General features: G+C 39.6%; 2 protein-coding genes across 16 annotated transcripts in view; one reads left to right on the top strand and one right to left on the bottom strand.

Moving 5' to 3' along the window:
- cacnb2a (calcium channel, voltage-dependent, beta 2a) overlaps positions 1-11,315 on the top strand; it is a 69,323-nt gene extending 58,008 nt beyond the window's left edge. For 11 of the 13 annotated variants that reach the window (XM_039789506.1, XM_039789507.1, XM_039789509.1 and 8 more), the window contains 7 exons: positions 669-749; positions 863-921; positions 3,286-3,395; positions 5,093-5,244; positions 6,411-6,506; positions 7,025-7,207; positions 8,591-11,315. In XM_039789506.1, coding sequence (XP_039645440.1) covers positions 669-749; positions 863-921; positions 3,286-3,395; positions 5,093-5,244; positions 6,411-6,506; positions 7,025-7,207; positions 8,591-9,364 — 1,455 coding nt within the window. In that variant the 3' untranslated portion in view covers positions 9,365-11,315. The remainder of the gene's footprint in view (positions 1-668; positions 750-862; positions 922-3,285; positions 3,396-5,092; positions 5,245-6,410; positions 6,507-7,024; positions 7,208-8,590) is intronic. The other 2 variants (XM_039789500.1, XM_039789505.1) reach the window with 1 other exon arrangement.
- A 642-nt stretch (positions 11,316-11,957) lies between these two features.
- Positions 11,958-21,085, bottom strand: nsun6 (NOP2/Sun RNA methyltransferase 6). 3 transcript variants are annotated; one of them, XM_039789513.1, is made up of 12 exons: positions 20,991-21,085; positions 19,975-20,058; positions 19,303-19,458; positions 19,120-19,217; positions 18,541-18,647; positions 18,245-18,398; positions 16,190-16,271; positions 15,908-16,027; positions 14,329-14,473; positions 14,002-14,147; positions 12,782-12,907; positions 11,958-12,693 (listed from the first exon to the last, which is right to left on the bottom strand). In XM_039789513.1, the coding sequence occupies exons 2-12, from the start codon at positions 20,047-20,049 to the stop codon at positions 12,514-12,516; spliced, it is 1,389 nt and encodes a 462-aa protein (XP_039645447.1). In that variant the 5' UTR covers positions 20,050-20,058; positions 20,991-21,085; the 3' UTR covers positions 11,958-12,513. The 3 variants fall into 3 exon arrangements, with proteins under 3 accessions (XP_039645447.1, XP_039645448.1, XP_039645449.1); XM_039789514.1 differs by having other exon boundaries at positions 19,120-19,214; XM_039789515.1 differs by having other exon boundaries at positions 19,120-19,211.
- Positions 21,086-21,353: the final 268 nt, after the last annotated feature.

Genomic DNA, 21,353 nt, shown 5'->3' with positions numbered 1-21,353 from the left:
TGGCACTAAAACGTGAGCAGATAGCAGACACTTCTAAATTGTATATTGACATTGGCCAAAAATGTTTTTACCTGTTACATCATGGCTGATGCACCAATACCAATCAGGCTAATCTGAACGGTACAGCCCTAATTCTGTCGATCGACTGACTGATTATTCGACTGTGATGTTGATTAAAAACTGAGGCTGTTAAACAGACTGAGCTCCCACTTCGTCCCAACAGCAGTGAGCAAGTTTTTCTACCTGTTTCCTAATTTCTTCCATGTTTTTCAGTTGTAGCTTCTGTTGATCTACTGTGGCTTTTACTCCCTGTCCGACTAACTTTTCCTGTCACAGTTTTCCTTTTTATTCTAGACATCAGAACCATGAAATGAGAGGATTTATCTAAAGATTGTAATCCCTCACAATATATTGTAGTTTACTTTAAGCTGCTTTCAAGTATCGACAACCTTATGACCTTAAAATTTGTGAACTGCCAAATCTATTATATATTGAAAGCTTGTGTTTTGTCGGGCCAGCTGGGACTTCCCATTTCATGGTTCACAATGTTCCAGTGCTTTTAAATCTAGTCTAGGTCATTGTTCCAAATCCCTCAAGTGATTTGTGATGTTGAGTGTTTACTTTGTCTCCATAAATGTGTGCAACTGTTTTTCTCTTTCTCTCTTAAGGCGGAACACATTCCTCCATACGACGTTGTGCCTTCCATGCGGCCCGTGGTTCTGGTTGGACCATCACTGAAGGGCTACGAGGTGTGTCAAAACTTTTCAAACACAACATGGCCTTTGTTGGGAAATTATCAGCAAAATATGTGTCCCCTTTCAACAGTTTTCTCTTAATATCTCCCTTAATTTCTGGTCCACAGGTGACAGACATGATGCAAAAAGCACTGTTTGACTTTTTGAAACACAGATTTGAAGGAAGGTAAGTTCCCTGTGACCTTTTTAAAACAATACAAGCTCATCCTGCTTCCTTCCTCATTCCTCATCTCTCTCTCCAACTCTATAGGCTGGTATTTATCTGTCCCCCGAGGTTAGCAGAGGGAGTGTGTAACAAGTTTGTTTGGCCTGGAGATGTGTGCTGCTGCTTTAAATAGGCCCTCTCCATGTCCTTAATAGGCCATAGTGGGCCCAGAGCAGGATTCTCCTTACTCAATGTTGAGTCCATCCGCCCCTCCGAAGCAGAGAGGCCGTGAAGTTACACAACACTTAGATCCACTCAGACCACCAGCAGCTGCAGTGAATGCTGTTAATTCCCTTTTGAATCCTGTTTTTCAAACATGCGTTAACAAACGAAGGATAACTAGAACCATTTGGTTCTTAAAATGCAGTTAGAGATTTGATGTGTTAAGTGTGATTCATGCTTCTGTGTTAAATATACGCCATGGTTACGTCCGTAGGTGTGTGGAGACACGGACCCTGCACCGTAGCCTGACGTGCATTTCTTGAAAAATGTAACTACACGTTGCGGCGACGCACGTCGCTCGGCCGTGGCTTGGTAGCGTTGCATTTCCCCCTACTCAACACAAATACAAAAGCCACAACACAAATACAAAAGCTACAACTCAAATACAAAAGCTACAACACAAATACAAACGCTACAACACAAATACAAACGCTACAACACAAACGCAAAAGCCACAACACAAACGCAAAAGCTACAACACAAACGCAAAAGAGTTTGTTATCCCTGAGATGAGGGAAACTCCAGCCCTCAGTGTTCAGGGTTAAACTCAGTTTGTTAAACCTCCTTCCTGAACGGGCCAGGAGGACAGTTCCGTTGTCACTCACTTCCGTTGTCACTCACTTCCGTTGTCACTCACTTCCGTTGTCACTCACTTCCGTTGTCACTCACTTCCGTTGTCACTCATTTCCGTTGTCACTCATTTCCGTTGTCACTCATCCGTTGTCGCTTATGTATTTGTGTTGGGGCTTTTGTATTTGTGTTGGGGTTTTTGTATTTGTGTTGTAGCTTTTGCGTTTGTGTTGTGGCTTTTGCGTTTGTGTAGTTCTCTAGACTCTAGAGTCGGCACTCGCTCCGAAGCTAATCGCCGTCACTCTCTCACTCGCTTTACCACACACTCCCTACGCACACACACATGCCGCGCTGCTATTCTCTTAAAGAGATCAACGCACAAGTTTCAACTTCAGGCCACTTACGTAGGCTACGGCGAAAGCTCTGCGTGAAGCCTTTGCAGAACCATAAATTTACAGTGCGCGCTTAGTTTGAAATAAAGGCAACAGGAGTAGTTGTACAGTAGTGGCGTGTAGGGAAGCCTTCCAGCATGCACTTGGGCAACAGACCCATGAACATAAGTCTCATTTTATTTATAAGTCTTTATGTGTCTTTTGTCTTTCGTTGTGCTCGATCATTTTTGTACACTTCCATTATTGTTATACAAATAGTTATTATTGTTATTCAAATAGTTATTTTAAGTGAATATGTTTAGACCGTAAGTAATGTGTGCACAATTAGTGAGGTTTTCCCTCATGTAAGTAGATGGTGCAGTTTTAATTATAAGCCTAGTGCTACTAGTAGTAAACATTATGTTTGTTCTCTTCCTGTTCTCCATTATTGAGAATTCCCGCTAGCCACAATATCTTACCTTACAAACATTTAACCAATGGGCAATTGTTAAATATAATTATATGTATGTATTGGGTTCACCCTAAGAGCTCTGTTATGATTCAGCCCACACTTCTTTTAGAAGGTTTTTTATGTGCATTTCCGCCTTTAATGATAGGACAGCTCAGACATGAAAGGGGAGAGAGAGGGGGAAGACATGCAGGGAAACCTTCACAGGTCAGACTCGAACCCTGGACCTTCTGCATCGAGGAATAAACCTCTATATATGTGCGCCTGCTCTACCAACTGAGCTAACTGGCCACAGATTCAGCCCACACTTTAGCAGGTTTGGGTTTAAGGATTTGTTGCTTTGACCACTACCTTCAAAGAACTGTAAAATTCAGGTCAAATAATCAATAAAGAACAGTGATCCCCCTTTCATCTACACATATATAATTTTTGTTTTATCTCGCAGTCTCTGCTCTCTGTCATTTGAATTTGTTTTTTGGCAGCAGTTTGCTTTTATATATATATATATATATATATATATGTATATATATATATATATATATATATACATATATATATATATATATATATATATATATATATATATATATGTATATGTATGTTTTTGCTTAATACGTGTTTGTCTTTCTATCTTATGTCAAATAATGTCCATAATAAATCGTTACCAAGTATTTTTCTTGTCCGTTGTTTCAGAATATCAATCACACGCGTCACCGCGGACATCTCTCTGGCCAAACGCTCAGTCCTGAACAATCCCAGCAAGCACGCCATCATCGAACGCTCCAACACACGCTCAAACTTGGGTACGTATGTGCTAGAAATCACTGCAATGCCTGGGAACATCTGGTGTTTTGATTCATAATGTTTTCAAGGAGACCAGCTTATGTGGAAAAGGAAGGAAATGATTAAAGGAACTCTTGACAATTGTAATGATAACTCTCGACGGCCAACAGTGGCCTTGGCCAGTTTTATTTTGTTAGGAATGAAAGATAGCGCATAAATGCACGATAAAAAGTTCCAAGAGCTGCTCTGATTTGACTGAGGTTGATCTGAGTTCAGATGTGATTAGAATGAAACAGATTCCTGAGTCAATCTGAGAGGATAATCTTTCTATCTACATAAGCATCAGTCAGCAGCTACAGCAGAGGACGAAGTCCCAGGAGAAGTCTATGCTGGAAGCAAGAAGTTTATTTTATTACATTTTTTATATAACACAGAGCCACCACACTACAACTTGATGATTTGACCTCAGTCTTTTTCAACAGTGTGCTGTTGTCCCAGATAAAACAAATTTCTAAAGGAGCTTTAAGGCAACATCTCCTCCCATTTCTTTTTAATGATACATTAGGACAGAGCCACATTAAGAGCAAAAACTTTTCTCCATATTTAACCCAAAGCTTTTTCGTTTAAAGTAGCTGTACTCGATATTCAGAACATTAATATAGCAGTAAACAAATATTTTTTCTATGTAAAGATATAGTGGAGCAGAGAATGAAGTCATACTTCCTCTGTGTGTGTTGTAATCTGAGCTTGTCTGTTCTTTGTTTTGATAGCCGCTCCACACGCCCATGCTTGTTAGTGCATGCGAGTGACTTGTGCGTCGGTATCTGCAGCCGAAGGACGTGACAAAGTGTCAAAATATTATCCAATACAGACCCTTAATGCGAGAACTACTTGGAGTCTATTTAGCCAATTACTTAAAATATCCATCTTAACAAGCCATGTTGTGCTCTATAGAGCCTGAAATCCCCAAAAGAAATCTGCCAAAAGATCAGGATTTGTATGTTTCTGATGCAAATGAACATTTACATGAAATGTTGTGAATCAAAAGCGACATTTTCTTAATGCGAATGAAGCCTTCCTTTCTTCAAGATACATTAAATGATCTTGCATCTCTGGCATATTTTAGCAGGAAACTTTGAATTTGTGACTCAGCCGTAGTCTGAATGAGCTGTTAGGTTGGAATGTTTTCATGTTAACAGTTTACTTTAGACTTTGTCGTGACTGGAAGTCATGAAGCTTGGCCATGATTCTTCTTAGATTGGGAATTGTGCCCTGCTGATATTTGTAGAATAGTTGTTGCAGTCACGATGTCATCTGTTCGAGTGGGGGTTGTGTGATGTAACAGTTGGTATTTGTTAGAGGTAATAGAACATTGCTCACTTTTCCTCTCAGAGCTATTAGTCTCTAAGCCTGGTCCCTAAAGTTATGTCTTTTGAATATTTAAGTTTCTATGAAACCGGCATAAAAGCATAAAAGTCAAGAAATTCAAACCATATCTAGTACGTAGGTAAAGGGCTTCACAAAAAAACATTAAATATCAATCTGCACAATAGTAATAAAGATAAGAGCAACAAAATAGAATTTATAAAGAGAAAAACATCTGACTTCTAATTAATGAACTCCAGTTTCCATAAAGAAACAACCTGGAAGTGGCTGTACTTGTGAATAAAGAAATATTTGTGTAATAACTTGTGAATTGACTCTCTTTCTTCTTCAGCTGAAGTCCAGAGTGAGATTGAGCGGATTTTCGAACTGGCCCGGACGTTACAGCTGGTAGTTCTGGACGCCGACACCATCAACCACCCGTCACAGCTGGGGAAGACTTCCCTCGCCCCCATCATTGTCTACGTCAAAATCACCTCTCCAAAGGTGAGTTAAATGAACGGGTTTGATGCAGCGACAGAGCCAATCACTGTAAGTTAAAGGGAACCCTAGCTGTGATTTTAAATACAGCATGTATACAGCAAATGCGTGAGGGGACTGAGTCATCACTTTGACCTTTAGCGCAAGTAAAAAAGGCTCATGATTCAGTGATCAATAAAAACAGAAACATTTGGGTCACATAGAAAATGAGAAAAAGCTAAAGAGGGATGAGATACAAGCTTATAATTAAAATGGCATTAGTGTGAATCACACTCGCAGTGAGCTAAAATAAACCGCTCTCTACCACCTACCCCTCAATCACAACCTGCTGCCATATTATATACAGACATATTTTTTAAGTTATAATATAACTGTTTAAGCAGTGGTGGAAGAAGTACTCCAGTCATTTACTTAAGTAAAAGTACCAATGCACCAATGTATAAATACTCCATTACAAAGTATAAGCCCTACTTAATGCTAACTATCGACAGTTGAGTTATGCATTGTGGTAAAAGTAGGAGCCAGGTTTTTACAAGTAACATGAATTCGTAAGTGACAACTTTACTGGTTTTAATACTAATGCATTGATGCATTTTAATATTGCTGGTAGAGATGGAGCTGGTTTAACTGCTTAAGGTACTTTATTCCAGCGGTTCCTTCCAATAGGTTAAGATAATCTGAAGGGTCATGATATGATTAATGGGGTTGCAAAAAGGGAAACCCATGAATCTGTTTTCAATTTTTTGACTTCTCTATTTTTTTTCTTTTTGTAAAAATAATAAATAAAGTATTTTACTATGTGAGAAGTTTAGAGAGGAAATGTCTTATTGGTGGAACTAACAAATGAACTGTGACAATCACCCCCAACTAGACAAAAGCCAAAAACATAGGGAACCACTGTTTTATTTTTTTTTAACAATGCATTGTGTTTTCTAAAATGATCATATGTTTTTTTTTGTTTTTTATGTGAGATCTTAATCTCATTTCTCGTGAGTAAATGTACTTAGTTACTATCCACCACTGCCTGTATGGGATTTAACTTCAAAGGAAGCTATCTTCTTTGTCTTTTTGTGTAGTATAAAACTTCCATAGACTTGAATATTGTCCACACAAAGCCTAAATTCAGTTTTGGTCAAATAAAACTACCATGACCTTGCCTTATTTGCCCTCAGGTGCTGCAGAGGCTCATCAAGTCCAGAGGCAAGTCTCAGGCCAAACACCTCAATGTCCAGATGGTGGCTGCTGACAAGCTGGCTCAGTGCCCTCCTGTAAGTCTTTACAGTGGTCCCAATTACCAACCACAAACAACCTGGAGTTTTCTCTTTTAGAGATGGTTTTTGGTTCTAGGTTTTAGTTACATGTATATGTGAAATCAGATTTTTTTTTTTTTTTAAGTGTAATATCTCGTGCCAGTTCTATTTCTAGTTCTTCTGTAATGTGCTTAGTTATTATTTTAGAAAATGAAGCAAGCAGCCCAGGCTTGTGAAAGTGCAGGCTTTATTTAAATTGAATAACAGACCATATCTTTAGGGAATTACTGTTGAAGACTTTCTCAGAATTAATGCCTAATGCTATTTAGTGTTTAAGTCAGTAGGTTGATTCTAACATAGTTCTGACATTTTGAATATATACATATAAAGTTCAGTATGATATCTTTATAGATCATTTTAGATGTCTAAAAACAGTCCTTGAATCAAAGTCTTTTATTGTTAAAAAAAACAAATTCCTCTACAGGTCTCCTTTCCATTTCCTTTAACCCTGTCTGCAACCTTGTCCCCTTTCTCAGGAGATGTTTGACATCATACTTGATGAGAACCAGCTGGAGGATGCTTGTGAGCATATGGCTGATTACCTGGAGGCCTACTGGAAAAGCACTCACCCCACCAGCTGCAACCCACCCAACACACTGCTAACGAAGCTGCCCACAGCCACCCTGCCCTCCAGCCCAGCCCCGGTCTCCGGCGTGCAGGTACAAGAGCTGAGGCCACAGGGAGGGTGGGGATACCTGTCGCAAAGCTGTGCAGATGAACGGGAAAGGACAGGAAGTGACAGGGATGGAAAGGGAGAAAAAAAGAAAACCTGCAATAAATGAGGTTAAGGGTCCGTTCCAATACCCACACTTACGGTCTTATTACTTCCAAATAATGAACAATAAACCGATACAGTCACATTCAAGGGCTGAGAGTTATTCAATTATACAGCAATCAAAGCTAGTTAGAAGCATGCAAGTCTACCTTCGTAAAATAGATATTCCATGATATTATTTTGAATGGTAGGGAAGGATTTTATTTCTCAAAATTATTGATAAAAATATAAGATATTTAATATTTATGTGTGCATCTGTCTCATCAAGAAGAATAGTTTTTTTTTATTGAGCAATAAACATCTGCTGATTTTCTGCTGTAACTGTGTAGTGTTTGGACATGAAGAAGAATATTCAGACAGAATTCAACATATTATAAACTTTAATTTCCGTCTACTGATTATTGTTGCTCCGTTAAACCAGCTTAAAGGTGCATTACTGGACCAGTGTGGTGCAGTAGACTGTGGTGAATAGTGGGATACTCGTTACTCTGAAAACCGCTCCAAAGCAGTCCAAGTGTGGATTAAGTGTATCGTGGGCTGGCAGAGGTAGACAGGAAGTGATCATGATTACCTGAAACCCTTGATTTCAAATGCAATTAATTTACTTTTCTTACTAGTGAACGCTTTTTTTCAAAAGCGTGTCATGCAGGAAAGTTTGTCATTGTCATGGTATGAGTCTGTATGGTGTACCATAACTTTTCATCTTATGTCACATATCTGAGTGTGTAAATGCTGTATAATCCCATAACCTCTACCCCTCTCTCCATCCACTGCCATCACAATGGGAAATGTAAGACTGAAAATGTGGAAAATCCTGATATTAATGAGGAGCAGGAGTGGGATTGACATGTGATTGCTAGTGTGGTGAGTGTGGAGAGACCATCGGATAAATGTTTTTTAGACTTCAGGTGCCAGAAATCCATAAGAGGTCCATCTTGGTCCTGCAAACTGAAAACACCTTAAAGTTTACTTTTAACTGTCCTCCTCCAGGATTCATTAACCTTCAATGAATGGTTCATGAATATTCAAGATGCATATTCTGTGTGTGTGTGTGTGTGTGTGTGTGTGTGTGTGTGTGTGTGTGTGTGTGTGTGTGCGTGTGCGTGCGTGCGTGTGTGTGTGCGTGCTTTCAAGTGCATATATACAATATGCACCGGAACAAGGGTGAAGTGAATATTAATCTGCATGAGTTGTGTTGTGTGTGTGTTTGCAGTGTATTTTCTTGCTTTCTGTCACCCGACTGACTGACATGTGTTACTGACCTCAGGGCAGCAGTGCAGAGCAGAAAGGAGAGAAAGCATTAGTGGAGAGAAAGGGCTCCAGAGAGGATCACCAGCACCATCATCACCACCACCACCACCACCACCAGAGCCAGGACCAGGCTGATGCTGATGCGGAGGCCGAGGGGGAGGGGCTTGAGGAGGAGAGACCTCTGAGGACAGAGGCCTCCAGGAGAGTCCAACACATCCACCACCGTTCGTCTTCCACCCGGACTGAGCAACACAACCACCATCACCACCACAGCAGCAGTCGAGGCCGGGGCCTCTCCCGGCAGGAGACTTTGGACTCGGAAACCCCCGAGAGCAGAGAGAGCCGAGAGAGCCGAGAGAGCAAGGACTCTGCTTATATCGAGCCGCGCACTCAGCTCCTCCACCAGGAAGAGGAGGAGGAGGATGAGGAGGAGGAGGAGGACGAGGAGGAGGACGAGGACGAGGAGGAGGATCTAGGGGAGGGGCACCCCCAGCAGCAACAGCGTTATGAGCCACTGCCCCACCGGGACCACAACCACCATCACCACCACCACCATCACCGCAGTGGGGCGGATGAGGCCGGCCACAGCACGGGACACCACCGCTCAAAGGAGCGTGAACAGGACCATAACGAACGGAACAAGCAGCGCTCGCACCACCACCGGCCGGCACGTGACCACCACCACCACTACTACGACCGGGACAGAGACAGGGACCGAGAAGGGGAGGTGGCTCCTAAAAAGAGGGGTGACGCAGGAGAATGGGCCAGAGACTCCTACATCCACCAGTGACGGACCAAAGCCCCCCTAAAGCTCCTTTGGAACTTCCAACCGTTCTGTTCTCCCATTGTGCTGCTATACCCTGAAACCACAGCATCCTATTTATGTACACTTCCTTTGTAAATGCTGTTGCATCTTTTTAAATGGCAGGATTTGGATTACATAGATACAAATATAAATATATAAATATATGTATGTGTGTATCTATGCATAGACGTTGTTTATGTGTGGATATGCATGAATATTCTCAAATATGCATATTTTAAACTTGTGTTTGATAAAGCATGACACAAAAGCAGAATTTTTTTTCTGTACTGAGCTGTGCTTTCTGTGATTAGCATTTTTATTTTTTATTGTTTTTATTACTTTTTCATTTCTTGCTACCACTTGAATCATTTGTTCCATCAGACTACTGCTAGGGTTGACTGCAACGGTTGACTAACCAAGTTAGTTTGATGCTGTATTTGCAGGTCTTTTGTTTAAAAAGAATAGTTTGTCAATTTGAGAAATAAGCTTCTTTGCTAATTATTGCTCAGAGTTACCAGTTTATTAGGTACACCTAGCTAACACAAATGCAGTCTAATACAACAGTCCTGCAATAAAGCCTACCCTTCTGTTTTATAAAACTTAATCATCATCTTGGAGGCTGCAGTTTGTCGTGCTGTTGGATTGTATTATGTATTGTTCTACTGGCAGGCGTTACTATTATTTTGTCTACTCCATTTATATCTGAGGGTAGTCTAAATAACCGGAACAAGACTGTTGTATTAGACTGCATTAGGTTTAGCTACCTAATTAACTGCCAACTGAGTCTAGATGAGAAGATGAATAACTTATATGTGAGGTAAATATGAAGCTGCAGCCGGTTAGCTTAGCTGGAAACAGGGAAGCATGAAGGTAAAAAAAATCTAAATGAATATCTAATTAACACTTTATATCTCATTTATTTAGTTTTTTTTTACAAAAATTGAGGTCTAAAAAAAACAAGTTGTGGTTTTACGGCAGGGCATAATTTACTGTAAGCTAACCAGCTGCTAATGCTAGCTGCAGGTTCAGATACGAAAGTGGTATACATTTTCTCATCTAACTCTCAACAAGAAAGCTAGTAAGCATATTTCCCGAAGTGTCGGACTACTCCTAAATTTTATGTTCATCATTTATTGCTTAGTTCCTGTTTTAAATTTTGCGTCTATGATTTTGGGCATTCGGTTTTAACGGTTTTATTCGGTTATTTAAGCCTCCCTCGAGGTGCACCTTAGTCTTGCCTTACAAGACAAACTAGTTCCACAATAACTTCCTCTCTTACATGCAGTACTGTTCTCTTTGTATGGATCCAGAAACATTTTATAACATTGATACACCCTTGATTCTGCACTTTTACTGATTCACATTGGTTTCAAGTGAAATTTGATATGACATTGCAACTTTACTGTCGGTCTACCGAAACTCCATCATGGTTCATCTTTTTTTAAGTCTAACCCCCTTTTTCTATTGAATGTTGTTTAATTCCCACTTTAACTCCAGAATATAAAAGATGTCCATTTTAGGGATATCTTCTTCAATATGTTCCTCACAACTAAAATTAAAAGATGCATTTGCAACTCAAACTATTTAAAAATGTTTACCAGACAAAGACGGTGTTGTCTTTTGGCATTTATTCACTCCCCTGACTAACAGGATCTATTTTAAGAGTCAATGATGTTGGATCAAATTTAAACTTTTCATGTATTAATTCATGATACTGAAAATCTAAATTGCTCACTCGTGCCCCTCTGTTTACAAACCCACCCTGTCCCTTCACTCTGTATGGTTTTGACAGGCAATTGTAATTATAAAAACAACTCCATTATTTTGCTACATTGGTAGCAATACAGATTTTCTAACAGTGTACATGTGTATGTACATAATGCATAAATATAAAGAATAAAGTTGGCAACAGAGGACTGTCGAGGGGGGAAAAGGATTTGATGTATGCTTTGTCAGAAGACCCAGACAGAGGAAGACAGCGGTGTCTATAAATAGTTGTCTGAAACTCTGCTGAAAAATTGAGGTAGACTCTCCGGCTTGCCTCCTGAGTCGTCATGACAACATCGACATTGATGACAATACTGAGGGGATGCATCTAAAATAGCTTCTTCACAAACACACGCCTCCAAAATAGACAAACAAGTATTCACAGACATGCAGCTGATGTGATCTCAGAATTGTGATATTGTTAAACGCCTTCAGTGCAGTAGTGAAAAGAGCAGCAGTCTACAAACAGTGAAATGCACAGATTCAGGGAGGTAACGTGCAGTCGGCTGGTATTTCCACACAGATGTGTTTGGATGGACTTTTAAGAGTCTAATGGTATTCCCAGGAAGAGGGATTGAGCTGAGGACATTGTGAAAGTCTTAAAAATGCTGCATGTTGGGAGAACCAGCCAGATGTTTGTGCACTGTTGGCACAAATCTATAAATTTTGTGCAGTTAGTGGACACCCATAATTCAATTTTCACTGAATAAATTAGTGATGAGTATTGTAATTTGTATTTAAATCAGTGTTTCATAAGTGTAATCCAATAATGTGCAGTTGCTTAATGTATAACAAACTTGAAGAGAGAAAATTCTTTTTTTAAAGTTTATTATGAAAAAAATCAATTTCCTTCTGGTGAATGAACTACACACGTCATCATTTCTCTCTTACAAGCAGCAGAAGAGGTCCCAGTTGTCTCCACCACTACTAAAAGACGCTAAATTGTTAATACCTCTCATGACCTCTTTCTGCCCGCTACTTCCTGATCTCTAAGATGTAGCGAATCCACTGTGACCATGGCAGCTGTGTCGTCACTGTTGTTATGGCGATGCAAGCACTGCTGCGTTTGCCAATACTCATTCAGTCTCCATCCTTCCCCACGTGCCTCCACCCCCTCCCTCCTTCCCTCTCTTTCCCTTGCACTCTCCTCTCTCCTGCTCTTGTGTTTATAAAGCCTATCCCTATATGGCCCGCAGTTTTAGAGAGCAGCTGTTAAGAGGCAGATGCTGTAAACAGCACAGTGAGCGTCTTTGTCAACACTGCCTCGTCAAAGCACACACAGTGTTATAATATAAACACTATTGTTCCCGTCTGCAGTCTCTGGTGCGGGAGCTGACGGTGCTGGAAGAGGAAAACATGCCCTCTGGTCAGTTTTTCAGGAACTTGGCAATAAAAAAGCCGATAGTGTCTCTGTCGGCTCTGCAGGGGAGGGAGGCTGCCGTTCCTGTCTGGTCCCAGCTCAGCTCAGGACTGAACCTCTGGAGGAGGCGCAGCTGCTCAGGTGACAGGCCGGCTCCCAGCATGCCTTCTGCGCCGATGTGAGGCTCCTGAAAACAAGAGCGTGATTTTGGTGAGGTTTTCCTAACATCACCCTCCATATTTGGGAGTCTGTCCACGTGGCTGAAGTGTTTTTACCTGAGGCTGAAGTGTGAGGCAGGGGAAGGTTTGGAGGGCCCAGGCTACCTGCTCCTCATTCTCTGCTAGAGTCACTGTGCAGGTGCTGTACACAAGAACCCCACCTTTCCTCAACAACTGCACTGCCTGCAATACATTAAGACATTTTATTAAAGCGGCCAGATCAATACTTTTAGTATGACAATGTAAAACAATGTGAAAGCGGTTGCTCACAGTGATGAAATCTCCTCAGCTTAACGGAGCATAATAGTTTGTTTCAGCTCATTGTTTTCATTTCCGGTTCACAACTTTCCTGCTTTGGTTCACTCTCACTGCTCTCATAGCGTTGTTTTTGGCCAAGCTTTATTAAAATACCACTGTACGCTGCCTGTTCAACAACAAACAGTTACACTATCTGGTGAACATAGTGAAGCACTTAGCAAATGAATAACGGGACTTTCACTGATCAGGTGGCCAGAAACACGACTCCAGCTGAATGACAATGTTGCTTGTTAACTGCTGGATGTGTAAATAAGCAACTCTTTTCCAACAAGTTCATCATATCATCTTAACTAGACTCTAGATGCTGAATAACTTTGAGGAAAAGCATGTAAACACTGAGGAAGCACTATATGTCAGCGGGATAAATTATGTCCTCTGCATTGGACTCTAATCTCCCTTTAGTGATTGGTTAGCCATAGTTGAAGCAAAGGAATATACTTTAAAAAAAATAATTCACATTTCTTTAGTCTACATTATGTGCATGTGTATAAAAAACCAAGGAAAATAACTGACTTGCTTAAGGTAGGAGTAAAAATACTTTCTGGAGCTGCTTTTCTGACTCTTAAAAAATAACTATCAACAGTCACAAACTCCTGACTCACTTTATCACTTCAGAGCTAAAAGCTGTACCTCTAAAAACATTTTCAACACCCAATTGAGTATCAAATCATAGAAAACATTTTGTGTATAAATCAAAATTGTCAGTATTACACCATCAGTGGATTGGGTGTTACAAATCAGTCCTATCATTCACAGCTTTGATCAGAGGAAAAAACTTAAAATCACTTTAAGGTGTATTTCACCTATAAAATGTAAATTCAAGCTGTAAATCACACAGCAGTATAATAACTGCCAAATGCTGCCATCTATTGGTCAAAGTGATTTGAATAACGATGTAATGTGAAAAAAAACAAAAACGGATGTCAAAGTGCTTTCTTTATCTGTGTGGTAAATCTTACAGCATGGAATAACTTGCGCTGCAGTGGCTGGTAGGAACAGATCTCCTTGAGGCTCCAGGTACAGGACATGCTGGGTCTCTGTCCGAGGCCGCTACAGGGGGCGTCCAGCAGAACCCGGTCAAAACTTTCAGGAGGGAAGGGAGGTCCTGGAATATGTTTAGAAACAGATGTTGTATGTATATGTGTATATATATATATATATATATATACACGTGTGTGTGTGTGTGTGTGTGTGTGTGTGTGTGTGTGTGTGTGTGTGTGTGTGTGTGTGTGTGTGTGTGTGTGTGTGTGTCCATGTGTGTGTGTGTGTGTACTGTCAGTCTGTACCTTCAGCTTCCTGTGCCAGGTCGCTGCTCACAGCCTGAGTGCTGTTAAAGCAATAAACTTTGATCGACCGTAAATGCAACATTTGGGCGTTTTGATGAATTCGATCGATCTTATTTCGGATCCTGTCCAGCGCCACGACCTCGCCCTGCGTGAGACAGAAAGAGACAGAAAGTCATTAACAAGGAACAAAAAGCATCATTTATACAGTATTCAGATCCTTAAAAATACATTCAAATTCGTACTCAAGTAAAATAAGTACTCTAATATACTCTGCCCTCTTCATTCATATATATATATATATATATATATATATATATATATATATATATATATATATATATATATATAATATTATTAACGCTGATGTAATAATGTGTGAGCAGAATGTTTGTTGTTTGTTGTTGCCGAAATGAAGCTGATTTTAAATACTTAAAAACCTAATTTGAGTCCTAAAAGCCTTGTTTTGCAGTGCAGTAAGAATATTTCAACCCGTGAAATGTTATGGAAATAAGGCAGCAGCACTGGAATTATGAAAATGTTTACTTTAGAAAATGATATACACAAGCACTGAGAACAGGTGTAACCCGTTTTAAAGCCGGTCGTATGGTTTAAATAACATGCAAAATATAACAAGAAATGTTCAAATAAAGTACAAGTACCTAAAAACTACTTCAGTACAGGACTTGAGTAAATGTACTGTAGTTAGTACCTTTCCACCACTGATTATACCTGTAGTTTAATAACATATGATGTGGCCTCATTAAATCCAATAATAGATACAGCTGAAAGATATGAAATCTTTATTATACGTTTTACAAAGGTTGTATTTATTTCAGGACTCTTCTACTAGATTAATTTACAATTTACAGCTAATTTTATTTTCCCACTACACTTTTGTTCTTTGTTAAATGCCTATAACAAGCTTAGCATGTGTCTTCTTCACAGCGGACACAGAAAAAAACAAAGTCCACAGAGGAGTGCTATAGCATGAATGAACGCCTCCTATTCTTAGGAACAATAATTTTCTAGATCAGTCTTTTTTTGCTTCTGTCCAACTAAATGTCTATGTATGACCTTTCAGCACAAGTTTAATAACTCTATGAGCAGTTCAACCTTTCTTAAATAGTTTAATGTGAATAACTTTAGAAGCCTGGAAGGGTAAAACTATCAGTACTTAATTATTAGAGAACAGTCAGGAGAAAAGTGTAGAAGAAATATGTTTTTGATTCTTTTAGAAGATTTAGAAGATTTATTTATTTATATTAGGACAATGCACATTAATGAACATTTCTGTAAATGCGCCAGTGTTAGCCAGTCGGCTAATTTTCAACTGTAGTCCTAGTTGCATGCATGTCTTTATGGTGGGAAGAAACCGGAGCACCCGGAGGAAACCCACGCAGTATTATTACCTATAAGATTTATCTTGTGAAAACTTTAGGGGCTCCAGATCCCTATTTTATTGGATCAGGCTGTATATCATATGTGTACTTTATAGACTGAATTCTCAGATTAAAACCTTGAAAATAACTCTGTTCCCTCGATCAGCTAACATCTGCAGCTGAAGCTGTAGAACTTGTACCTGATCCTTCATGAGTGCAGCGATGTGGCAGGTCTTCCCTCCGGGTGCAGCACACATATCCAGGATCCGTTCTCCAGGACGAGGCCCGAGAACATGTCCCACAACTACTGAGGGAAGGTTCTGCACAACATGGAGAAAAAAATCCAAGAAGAGGCAAAACAGTGTCTACTGTACGAGTGCATCCCTCCGTTCTGCTGTATTATTAATTTAACAGCACTTTTGTAACATTAATACATACAGTACACATACTTACTTTATTGTACATTCTAATATTAATAATACCTGTAGGAATGCCAGGTTGGGTAGAACACCATCGAAGGAAGGACTCTGGTAGAGTGGCTCTACCATCCGAACACCTATTCCCCTAAAACAACAGACGACAGGGACTGAATATGTTTTCCTTCATGAATTTTTAACAACACAATCACCATGCCTGTTTGACCCAGAGGAAGACTGAGTGCGGTGAATACGCAGTTGTCTTGTTTTTAATCATGCAGCCACCATAACAATGGCTTTTTTCAATTTTGGACCTTGACGCGTGCTTTGATTTTTGTCATTTGCATTTAGTCTATATATATATATATATATATACAGTGCCTTGCGAAAGTATTCGGCCCCCTTGAACTTTTCGACCTTTTGCCACATTTCAGGCCTCAAACATAAAGATATAAAACTGTAATTTTTTGTGAAGAATCAACAACAAGTGGGACACAATCATGAAGTGGAACGAAATTTATTGGATATTTCAAACCTTTTAAACAAATAAAAAACTGAAATATTGGGCGTGCAAAATTATTCAGCCCCCTTAAGTTAATACTTTGTAGCGCCACCTTTTGCTGCGATTACAGCTGTAAGTCGCTTGGGGTATGTCTCTATCAGTTTTGCACATCGAGAGACTGACATTTTTGCCCATTCCTCCTTGCAAAACAGCTCGAGCTCAGTGAGGTTGGATGGAGAGCGTTTGTGAACAGCAGTTTTCAGTTCTTTCCACAGATTCTCGATTGGATTCAGGTCTGGACTTTGACTTGGCCATTCTAACACCTGGATATGTTTATTTGTGAACCATTCCATTGTAGATTTTGCTTTATGTTTTGGATCATTGTCTTGTTGGAAGACAAATCTCCGTCCCAGTCTCAGGTCTTTTGCAGACTCCATCAGGTTTTCTTCCAGAATGGTCCTGTATTTGGCTCCATCCATCTTCCCATCAATTTTAACCATCTTCCCTGTCCCTGCTGGAAAAAAGCAGGCCCAAACCATGATGCTGCCACCACCATGTTTGACAGTGGGGATGGTGTGTTCAGGGTGATGAGCTGTGTTGCTTTTACGCCAAACATAACGTTTTGCATTGTTGCCAAAAAGTTCGATTTTGGTTTCATCTGACCACAGCACCTTCTTCCACATGTTTGGTGTGTCTCCCAGGTGGCTTTTGGCAAACTTTAAACGACACTTTGTATGGATATCTTTAAGAAATGGCTTTCTTCTTGCCACTCTTCCATAAAGGCCAGATTTGTGCAGTATACGACTGATTGTTGTCCTATGGACAGAGTCACCCACCTCAGCTGTAGATCTCTGCAGTTCATCCAGAGTGATCATGGGCCTCTTGGCTGCATCTCTGATCAGTCTTCTCATTGTATGAGCTGAAAGTTTAGAGGGACCGCCGGGTCTTCTTAGATTTGTAGTGGTCTGATACTCCTTCCATTTCAATATTATTGCTTGCACAGTGCTCCTTGGGATGTTTAAAGCTTGGGAAATCTTTTTGTATCCAAATCCGGCTTTAAACTTCTCCACAACAGTATCTCGGACCTGCCTGGTGTGTTCCTTGTTCTTCATGATGCTCTCTGCGCTTTAAACGGACCTCTGAGACTATCACAGAACAGATGCATTTATACGGAGACTTGATTACACACAGCTGGATGCTATTTATCATCATTAGTCATTTAGGTCAACATTGGATCATTCAGAGATCCTCACTGAACTTCTGGAGAGAGTTTGCTGCACTGAAAGTAAAGGGGCTGAATAATTTTGCACCCCACTTTTTCAGTTTTTATTTGTTAAAAAAGTTTGAAATAGCCAATGAATTTCATTCCACTTCATAATTGGGACCCACTTGTTGTTGATTCTTCACAAAAAATTACAGTTTTATATCTTTATGTTTGAGGCCTCGAAATGTGCGCAAAGGTCGAAACGTTCAAGGGGCCGAATACTTTCTCGCAAGGCACTATAAATATATATATATATATATATATAATATATATATATATATATATATATATATATATATATATATATATATATATATATATATGTATGTATGTATGTAGTATATAGTCTACTTACTTGGCAGGTTCATCTGTGCAGAAGATGCTGGAGCGATCTATTTGAGCGACTCCGTTTCCCACAAACACTTTCTTTCCCTGGAAGCTCGTGGCTCCTCGGGTGCACCGACCCTCCAAGTCAGAGAGGACAGACACCACATCTCCAGCCTTCATGTCTAAGAGCAAAGAAACGCATCACAGGTTGATTTCATGTAAGAAAACACACACACACTCAACAAAGTAAACACACTATGATGTCCATTATAACAAAATATGTATTTAAATGGACTTTAACAAGAATCTGTCTTTTAATCTTACACTTGGGGCTGGCGAGAATCCCCGGGATGAAGACATGAGCACCCCGTAGTACGGCACTGCCACACTGAGCACCAACCACCACCTCTGAGCTGAGCTGCTTCACAGGTCTTACAACACAAGAGAGAGGGAAGTCACACACTTCTACATCCACCTCAGTGGACTGTGGCAGAGTATGGATGGTTTGGATGCTGGAGATACAGCATAGTGTATATGGCATGCATGGACAATTCTTCACAGCCTTTTCAAGCTTTTCCTTTTTTTGATTTTTTGTCGGCAGGTGTGTCAACAGAAGTTAAAAGAAGTTACATGCAATAATACCACCATTTACCCCAAAAACAGAAAAGAGCAAGGGATGTTATGGTGCTGTTACTGTAGTTTGTGTTTCTCTTTGGGATCAAAAAACACTCCTAAAAAAGTGTGCACTTCTAGAATTCTTCTTTTTTTTTTTTTTTCTGTCGTCATTCTATGAAATTCCATGTGGGTTTGGCCTCAGGAAACACTCTGCAATTTAAGGCTAAGTGTGTACTCCGTAGAGCAGATTCAGATTCGTCTGACATTGTTCCAGCATTCCTTACATACCTTGGGCCGTCGACGGGAAGGAGCAGCACATCTGGAATTCGCGGGTGAGGAAGAATCTGAACGGAGACCTCCTCTGCTGATGAGGTGCACATCTGCTGCTTCAACAACAACAACACACTGAAGGATTAGGACTTGACTGACCACCACTGTGGGTGCTTTCCTTGCTCCCTCTTTCCTTCTCACCTTTTTAAGCTCTTCTCCTAACTTGTGTCTGATCTCTTCCAGGGGAGCGAGATGAGTACTGGCCCGAACACAAGTGTATGAAGGAGGGTGAGACAGGCATGTGAGCAGCTTCTGGAAACGACAGTCTGCCTCCTGATGGTCAACTGCAGCTAACACCTGATCGCAAACAAGATGACATTAAAATAATTGGATTAAACTATTAGAAAAATCTCAAGAACTTGATTGATTTCAAGTTTCACTCTTTCAAATTTAGCATATATCCCTAAAACAGATATTTTGCAATTTATTCAAGTAAAAATAACAATGCTGCCACCTGAACTAACATCATCATCAGGTCAACATATTAAACAGAATTAATAAATAGTTCCCAGCACCACAGCTACCGTTGAGGACATCAAGCAACATTCTGCGGTTTGCTTTCTACAATTACACAGAAACATCAGTGAGAAATGATATCAACATGTTGGTGTAAAGCCAAATGTTTCTTAGGGAGGGTTTTACTAGACTTCAGTTTATCTAAAATCTAAGCTACGCTGTGAAGGTTCCCGCATCATCCCTGTGTTATCTTTTCAACTGAAAGAGAGGAAGAGCCTCTTTTTTTATGAGGCGTATTTATGATTATCCAGAAGAGAGAAATCACTTCCAAGAAACACAATTAAACTCCTACTGTACCTCCTTGTTTAAGAAGACACTCTTGAGATAATCAGTGACTTCAGGCTTTAGGGAAATCCTTGGAAAAATAGACATTTCTTCAATCTGCAAAAAGAAAAGTATCTGATCAATAACAGAAAAGTAAATGAATCTTAATTGATGAACTGCCGTAGGAGAAGATGTGGTTACAGTTTGGAGCCCCTGTTGTGGTTAAAACTTGCTTACAGTCTGGTGGATAATCAAACACACATTTCTTTGCAGTGGTTTATTCCTGCAGTACAGAGGCTGATGTACTACTACTAATAATAATAATAATCATAATCATAATCATAATACTTTACCCACAGAACTCAAAAGGGGTCATATCTGGGTTCATTTTAAACTCAAGTTGCTACAGTTTTTAAAGAAGTAAAAGTCATGTTTGATCTGGTGTTTGTTATTGAGGTTTATGGTAATTTGATTGTATTATTGATTGTATATTGTTAGCTTGTTGTACATCATTTATGTCTTGTTCTGTTTTATATGTAATTTTTGGTAGAGTTCTGTGTATTTTTTTGTGTATTTGCAAGTTATCTTAGGCTGTAAGGATGGGTAGCAATTTCAGACATGCAATTAAAGGAATGCAGTAAATACACAGAGTAAAACAATAAAAAAATAATTCGTTATTAAATCATTTTATGAGTGATTTTAATGAGCTAATTTAGCCCGTAACCTGTTGATCCTTCTCCACAATGTCCGTCTATTATTGACACTATCTGAATGAAATGTAACAAATGTGAGATATTTAAATAACAGAATCCATGTGTGGTAATAACAACCTGAGGAGGTGCTTTCTGCCAACATTAAATCATATATTAATATAGGCTACCTACTTTACGTCCAAACGGGTTATATTTATAGTCTAAACGCTGGTAGTCAATCCTATTTAACATATATGCTTTTTATATTCATAATCAATGAGTGATCAGTTAAATGAATAGTCTAATATAAGTGTGACAGCGATGTTAAGGCGTTTTTAATCATCTTTAGATACTCACGTTCTATGGAGGCATGGACCGCTGGTGTTTTGACTACTACTTCCGCGTACGTCACTAGTTGGTCATATGACACTGGTTGAATTCATAAATCGAAGTAATGCCGCCTGTTGATCAGCAATGCCTGTATGATGTTCTTGTGCTTTATTAGATATACACGGTATATACATATATGTTCTGTATTTAATACATGTTATAAGCAGATAAAGGAACATGTTAAGTGCTTATGTACAGGATATGATAACTTCTCCTATAAAGACATATATTTTATTTTATTACCACTGTGTCTAACTATATTGTCATTCATTATAGTTGGTGACAAATACATAAATAAACAATTATATCTGTTTCCAACTACATTATAGT

Source organism: Perca fluviatilis, chromosome 22, assembly GCF_010015445.1.
Source record: "Perca fluviatilis chromosome 22, GENO_Pfluv_1.0, whole genome shotgun sequence".
NCBI classification, from domain to species: domain Eukaryota; kingdom Metazoa; phylum Chordata; class Actinopteri; order Perciformes; family Percidae; genus Perca; species Perca fluviatilis.
Note: the sequence above shows the minus strand (reverse complement) of the source record. Positions and strands in the feature narration are given on the sequence as shown.